Below are 8,020 nucleotides of genomic sequence, written 5' to 3'. Positions count from 1 at the left end.
AAATACCACAGAAATACAAAGGATTGTAAGAAATTACTACAAAGAACTGTATGCCAAGAAATTTGAAAACCTAGGTGAAATGGACAAATTTCTAGAAAAATATAATCTTCCAAAACTCAATAAAAAAGAAGCAGAAAGCCTGAACAGACCAATAACAACAAAAGAAATTGAAGCAGTAATCAAAAAACTCCCAACACACAAAAGCCCGGGACCAGATGGTTTCACAGGGAAATTCTACAAAGCATTTAAGGAAGAGCTAACCCCTATCCTTCAGACTATTCCAAAAAATCCAAAAAGATGGGAGTCTCCCAAACTCTTTTTATGAGGCCAACATCATCCTAATTCCAAAACCAAATAAAGACACAACAAAGAAAGGAAACTTCAGGCCAATATCACTGATGAACATTGACGCTAAAATCCTCAACAAAATACTGGCAAACCACATCCAACAATACATTAAAAAGATCATACACCATGACCAAGTGGGATTCATTCCAGGGATGCAAGGATGGTTCAATATTTGCAAGTCAGTAAATGTAATACATCACATAAACAAAAGCAAAGACAAAAACACATGATCATATCAATTGATGCAGAAAAAGCATTTGATAAGGTACAGCACCCATTCATGATAAAAACACTCAGCAAAATGGGAATAGAGGGAGCATTCCTCAACATAATAAAGGCCATATATGAGAGACCTACAGCCAACATCATACTCAATGGCCAAAAATTAAAATCTTTTCCACTAAGATCAGGAACAAGACAAGGCTCACCACTTCTATTCAATATAGTACTGGAAGTTTTAGCCACAGCAATCAGACAAGAAAAAGAAATAAAGGGCATCCAAATCAGAAAGGAGGAAACAAAACTGTCACTGTTTGCAGATGACATGATAGTATACATAGAAAATCCTATAGACTCTACCAAAAAACTGCTTGACCTAATAAAAGAATTTGGCAAAACAGCGGGATACTAAGTCAATATCCAGAAATCAAAGGCATTTCTGTACACCAACAATGAAACAGCAGAAACAGAGATCAAGGAAAAAATCCTATTTGAAATACCAAAAAGAAAAATAAAATATCTAGGAATAAACCTAACCAAAGAGGTAAAAGACCTGTATTCAGAAAACTACACAACACTGAAGAAAGAAATCAAGGAAGACACAAACAAATGGAAACATATACCATGTTCATGGATTGGAAGAATTAATATCATCAAAATGTCCATACTACCCAAAGCAATTTACACATTCAATGCAATTCCCATCAAAGTACCAATGGCATATTTCACAGACATAGAACAAACACTTCAACAATTTATATGGAATTATAAATGACCCCGAATTGCTGCTGCAATTTTGAGAAAGAAGAGTAAAGTAGGAGGGATCACAATACCCAACACTAAACTATACTACAAGGCCACTGTAATGAAAACAGCCTGGTACTGGCATAAAAACAGGCACATAGACCAATGGAACAGAACAGAGAGCCCAGAAATAAGCCCAAGTCTCTATGGTCAATTAATATTTGACAAAGGAGGCAGCAACATAAAATGGAGTAAAAATAGCCTCTTCAACAAATGGTGTTGGGAGAACTGGACAGCCATGTACAAAAAAATGAAACTTGAGCACCAACTTACACCATATACAAAAATAAATTCAAGGTGGATAAAAGGCTTAAATATAAAACTTGACACCATTAAAGTCCTAGAGGAGAACATAGGTAGGAAAATCTCAGATATTTCACAAAGAAACTTTTTTACCGACTTATCCCCTAGAGCAAGGGACATAAAGGAAAGAATAAACAAATGGGACCTCATCAAAATTAAAAGCTTCTGCACAACTAAACAAAACAGTATCAAAATTAAAAGAGAACCAACTGTATGGAAAAACATATTTGCCAATGATACCTCAGACAAGGGTTGAATCTCCAAAATATATAAAGAACTAACAGGACTGCACTCTAAGAAGACAAGGAATCCAATTAAAAAGTGGGCAAAGGACTTGAACAGAGACTTCTCCAAGGAGAACATACAGAAAATCCAAAGACACATGAAATAATGTTCAATATCGCTAGCTATCAGAGAGATGCAAATTAAAACCACAATGAGATACCACTTCACACCAGTCAGAATGGCCATCATAAACAAAGCAACAAACAACAAGTGCTGGAGAGGTTGTGGAGAAAAGGGGACCCTCCCTAGTGCACTGTTGGTGGGACTGCAGACTGGTACAACCACTATGGAAAGCAGTATGGAACTTCCTCAGAAAACTAAAAATGGATCTGCCTTTTGACCCTGGGATTCCACTGCCAGGACTCTGTCCTAAGAACACTAAAGCACCAATCCAAAAGAACCTGTGCATCCCAATGTTTATAGCAGCACAATTTACAATAGCTAGGTGCTGGAAGCAACCAAGATGCCCATCAATAAATGAATGGATCAAAAAACTATGGTACATTTACACAATGGAATTCTATGCAGCAGAAAGAAAGAAGGAGCTCCTACCCTTTGCAACAGCATGGATGGCGCTGGAAAGCTTATGCTAAGCGAAACAAGCCAGGCAGTGAAAGACAAATACCATATGATCTCACCTTTAAAAGGAGCCTAAATAACAAAACAAAGAAACAAGCAAAATATAACCAAAGACACCGAAATAGAGGCCAGGCTGACAGTGCCCACAGAAGAGAGTAGAGGGAATTTAAGGGGACAGTGGGATGGGTTCACAGGAACAAACTTAAAGGACACATGGTCATAAGCTAAGGGGAGGGTGGTAATGGGAGGGAAGTGGGGAGGGTTGGGAGGGAGACTGGATTGGGAGTAAAAAGGAGAAAACTGTATTTGAACAATGATTAAAATAAAAAAAATAAATGTGGATTGAAGACAAACCATATCTGAACATTTGTTGGCTTCTGCAAAATAAATTAGGTTTAACTTAAAAAACACAATAATTATTAAAAAGTAAAAATAAAGTTGGAATGGTCGAATAGTGTAGTAGTCCCATACTCTTTGGTAGACTCTGGGACATCATTAAACACTGAAAAGTAGGACATAGTAAAATTGCTAATATTCCCCCAGTATTTAAGGGAAGTATAAACTTAAAGTCATGTATTTTTATAACATATCACAGAAGATATTCATGCTAAATGTTTAATATAATAAATATATTTAGGACTTCAAAGTAGCAACCTTTTCATTCATTAATAGTTCACTCTAAGCAAAATATCTTGAAAATTATTTTAAAACTATAAGAAGGGACATTTGCATCTCTGCTGTATGAATTCTAGACAAACATTCTCTTATTTCTTCAACAACTATTTGACAGTTACTATGCTCAACTCTGGACACCAAGAGTTTAAACAAAATGGGTATCCAAAAGAGATATGCCTCAACCTCCTGAACATTACTGCACATAGGTCAAAACAGGCTTTAAAAAAATCAAATACAATAAAGTGGGTTGCCTTGAGATGTGTTGAAGTTTGAATTTGGTCAAATATTTTCATTGTAGTTCTAGTGGTGGTAGAAAAACAAAACCTACCCTAAATTGAAATATTTTGAATCTCCCACATATTTCCCCAACACCTTTCATGCAAGTCTTATTTATGCTACTTCTTTGATCAGATATATAATATTCTAATTTTGTCATTGAACTATATACTATTACCAGTCTTTCAAAATTTTCATTGTTATGGCATATTTTCACTGTTAGGATACCTATATGAATTTGTATATGTATTTTTATTATATTCCGTACTTTCCATACTGATTGTAGGCTCCAAAACAGAGCCACTGTAAACTCCCTGTTGCTTCTATGCTGATACTGTGTACAGGGTTTATGAGTAAATGAATGACTGAATAAATGAATAAGCAACACCCAAATTTGCCTTGTCATTGGGATAAACTTTGTTTATATAATTTAGTTTGATAATGTAAATATATATGTTATAGTTGTAGCTATCATAGATACAAAGGGTTGAAGATATATTATGACTTTTAGAATATTTTTCTGATCTCATAAGCAAGTTTTCTATCATCACTGCCGAAAAAATATTCTTGACAGAATCTTTCACTTGCATCATTGACCATGAGGGAATAGTGGTCTCCCAGGAGCCTGGGATCACCTGCTTCACAATTCTCTTTACTCCTCATAAATCTGAGCCTCCTGTCTCCCTGTACGGTAAGGACTGGTAAGGAAGAAAGCATTCCTGAGGCTGACTCAAGAGCAGCAGAGCAGCAGCAGCCTGAGGTCTCACTGTCACCTGCTTTGTGTGGTGACAGATGCTCAGAGAGACTAAAAGTCAATGAAGTTAATGATCTGATTTTCCTAAAATTGTCAGACATTGCCTTGCTTCTGTAACCTCTGAAATGTATATTAAGGAGGTTCCCTATGAAATTATCTTGTGCTGTGACTTCTCCCAAAGACTTGAGCGGCTCAGGAATTCTACAACTGCTTTTACCTGTGTTGTATTCTGAGTGGCTGTGCTATATTTGACCATTCTCAAGGACAATAGATAATTTAAACAAAACTGTGAATAAATATTTATCATACTTTGAAAACTACCTTCAAATATTCATGCCTGCTTCCTCTGCTTCTTCTATCAATTCTTCCATATTCATCCTTACAGGGTTCCCTGGCCTAGACCAGTACTCTCCCTGGTTTTCAATTCCTTTTTCCTCCATCTATGCTATGGTTTTTGTGGGAAACTGCCTGGTGCTGCACGTAATCCAAACTGAGCCAAGCCTACACCAGCCCATGTTCTACTTCTTGGCCATGCTGGCCTTTACTGACTTATGTATGGGGCTGTCTACAGTGCACACAGTGCTGGGGATCCTGTGGGGGATCAGCCAGGAAATCAGCCTGGATGCCTGCATCGCACAGGCTTATTTTGTCCATGGTCTCTCTAGCACAGAGTCTGGAGTCCTTCTTGTCATGGCTTTTGACCGCTTTACTGCAATCTGCAATCCTCTGAGATATACATCCATCCTGACAAATAGAAGAATCATTAATTTCATGGTGGCCATTGTGATGAGAAGTTCTGTGTCCATTCTTCCTGTCATCATCCGTTTGAAGTTCTTCCATTACTGCCACCCCCACGTGCTCTCCCACTCTTTCTGCCTGCACCAGGACCTACTCCGGCTGGCCTGCTCTGACATCCGCTTCAACAGCTTATATGCCCTGATTCTGGTGATTTTCGTCTTGCTTATAGATGCTGTCCTTATTCTCATCTCTTATGTTTTCATCTTGTATACAGTGCTGGCAGTTGCATCTTGGGAAGAGAGGCTCAAGTCTTTGCAGACCTGTGTTTCCCACATCTCTGCTGTCCTGGTTTTCTATATTCCCATCATTGGTCTCACCATGGTACACCCCTTTGGAAAACACTACTCACCTTTGGTTCATGTTCTTATGGGAAACATTTATATTCTATTTCCACCCCTGATGAATCCAATCATCTATAGTGTAAAGACCCAGCAGATCCGAAGCAGAGTAAAGAAGTGGTTTTCATTGAAAATATAGTGGGACCCTTGAATTTTATTCAGTAAAATTTTTTTTATTGTTCAAGTATGGTTGTCCCAATTTTTCCCCTTTTGCTCTCCCATGCCCTGCCCACCCTCCTCCCCCACTCCCTCAGTCAGTCCCCACCTTGTTGTCTATTAAGGTAAAAAAATAATGGCAGTTGCCATGTGTTCAGTAACTTAACATTTTTGTAATATTTTCTAAAAAATTTGTTCTTTTATAAGGACTCAAGTATTAAAGAACTTAAGTGTCTTACTGATATAGGAGAAGTGATGGAACTGAGTTTTCCTAATACACCTCCCAGGAAAGATTTCTGAAAGTTTGCTGGAGGATATTACAGACATGACAATTAAGTGTCTTGGCATTTTATTGACTTAGTCCTTTGCATTTCAGTGACATTGGTGGCATGGTTGCCATGTGAAAATTGTGTTAACCTTAGTCATCCAATATTTTTCATTTAAATCTAGAAACATTTCTACTTATGATCTTGGAAGCATAACTATTGTTTAGACTTTTTAAAAATGGTGTTGATGTCAAAATACATGATGCAGTGAAATTGGACTTTCCTTATTCATAGAAGTTAGGTGAGTAACTATTACGCTGAAACTATGATGCTGAGCCTTCTCTCCACTGTATTCCTTGTTTCCCCTTAATGATTTAATGCAAGTACATTAAAGGACTTTTGAAATAGAAAGATTCATAATCTCTCTATCTCAAAGATTTTTCCCCTTAACTTCTTTTTATGTTAGGAACATATGATCTTATTGCATATAAATTTTTCATTATGCTTTTTGGTTCGTATTTTATGATTAAGATTTATTCGTGGCCTTTTAAGTTGTTCATAAAGTTTGAAGAACAAGAGTTTAAAAATGATTTCAAAATCACAATTGAGAATAGATTTTTTAGTGGTTGGGGGAATAAAAAAATAACAGAGATAAATATTTAGGATATATAAAGACACCTTAATAACTGATTGTGGGTTGGTGAACAGAGAGTAGTTTCATAGTTGATGCTTAAGTTTCAGGCCTGTGAAATCAAGGTGATGTCTTGTCATTCAATAGGATAGTGACAAAGAATGTATATTTTTAGTGGAACCCACTTTAAACACACTAAGTTTGAAGTAATCATGGAACATTTATAAAAATCCATTAAAATTATTAAGTACTCTCATAGTATCAGATGCAGTATTAGATACTACTAAAGTACAAGAAAACAGTAGAGAACAAAAAGAGTACTTTTCCTTCAGTACAACAGGTGATAAAAACAAAAATTATTAAGGATGCATCTACATTTACAATTATGATAATTGCCTTTATTAAGGAATGACAAGTACAATGACAGCCTAATGAGAGACTCTAATTAAGCAAATAGAACGTAATAACTTTCCTGAGCAAGTGGTATGTAGTTGAAGTTGGAAGATTGAGGGTAAATAACCTGAGGAATATAAAAGAGAAGAAATTTTTAGGCAGAAATAAGAGGGAAGAAGAAAAGTTAAGAACAAATTGGACCATATGAAAAACAGGTGAACAAGTGACTGTTAAATTTCAAGTGTAAATGTTTGAAAATTAGACAGAAATAGAGTTATGAAGAATGAGATTTTAATTTAGTTTTAATTCCCAGAACAATATGCAACTACTAATGAATTGCAATTACAATGGTGAAATGATCAAACATGTGTGTAAGAACATTAGTCCCATTATTGAATAAATGAGTGAGGCAGGAGTTGACAGCAGAAAACTAGATAAAAGAGTCGTAATAACAGGATATAGTAATGTTAGAGCAAGGAATTGCAAGACTTCACAATTAATTGGCTATGAAGGGTAGGAGAAAGGGAGGTACCAATCATGTTTAGCTTTTTGGAATAAGAAACTACAAATGATGATGTTATATACTGATATAAGAAATGTGTAGGTGAATAGCATTTGTTTTAGACATATTATTTTTTAAACTTTCTTTATTTGATACACTTGATTCCAGCCTGGAGTTTGAGATATATATATATATATATCAGAGCTCTGATGAAAACAGTGTCTTTAATAATGAATTTGGAAGCAATGTTCATAAACATGGTATTTGAGATCATGGGAGTGGACAATTTGACTAAGGAAACAGTATGAGTATACTGAAAAACTTGATTATTATAATAAGGTACAGTTGAATCACTAAAAATAGTCTGAAAAGAAAGCAATATAAATGTTAGGAGAACATGATGTCAATTTATCCAAATGAAAAGGTGTTTAAAACAGCAGAATGAATATGTCAAAATTACAGAAGAGCGACTTAATTTGGTTACTGAAAAGCATTCATTAGGTTTAGAAAAACAATGGAAAACTTATCATGACCAATGTTTGCAGAGTGGTGGGAAAGGATTCAGTGTTTTAAAAATTCATGAAGGAAATTTGAATGAGTAGGTAAATTGGTGTAGATAAATATTTTGAGATTTTGGCCATCGAGGGTAGAACATAAAGATTGAAGTAGCTAAAGAGTGATTTATAATCCTTC

General features: G+C 35.7%; 1 protein-coding gene across 1 annotated transcript; it reads left to right on the top strand.

Annotated features, from left to right (window-relative positions):
* Positions 1 to 4,293: 4,293 nt before the first annotated feature.
* LOC114500930 (olfactory receptor 51V1-like) lies at positions 4,294 to 5,518 on the top strand. Its single transcript, XM_028517676.2, has one exon. The coding sequence runs from the start codon at positions 4,577 to 4,579 to the stop codon at positions 5,516 to 5,518; it is 942 nt and encodes a 313-aa protein (XP_028373477.1). The 5' UTR covers positions 4,294 to 4,576.
* The last annotated feature ends 2,502 nt before the right edge of the window (positions 5,519 to 8,020 follow it).

The sequence above is a fragment of the Phyllostomus discolor genome, chromosome 6 (genome assembly GCF_004126475.2).
Source record: "Phyllostomus discolor isolate MPI-MPIP mPhyDis1 chromosome 6, mPhyDis1.pri.v3, whole genome shotgun sequence".
NCBI lineage: Eukaryota > Metazoa > Chordata > Mammalia > Chiroptera > Phyllostomidae > Phyllostomus > Phyllostomus discolor.
The sequence above is the reverse complement of the archived record's forward strand: the minus strand, read 5'-3'. Positions and strand labels throughout refer to the sequence as shown.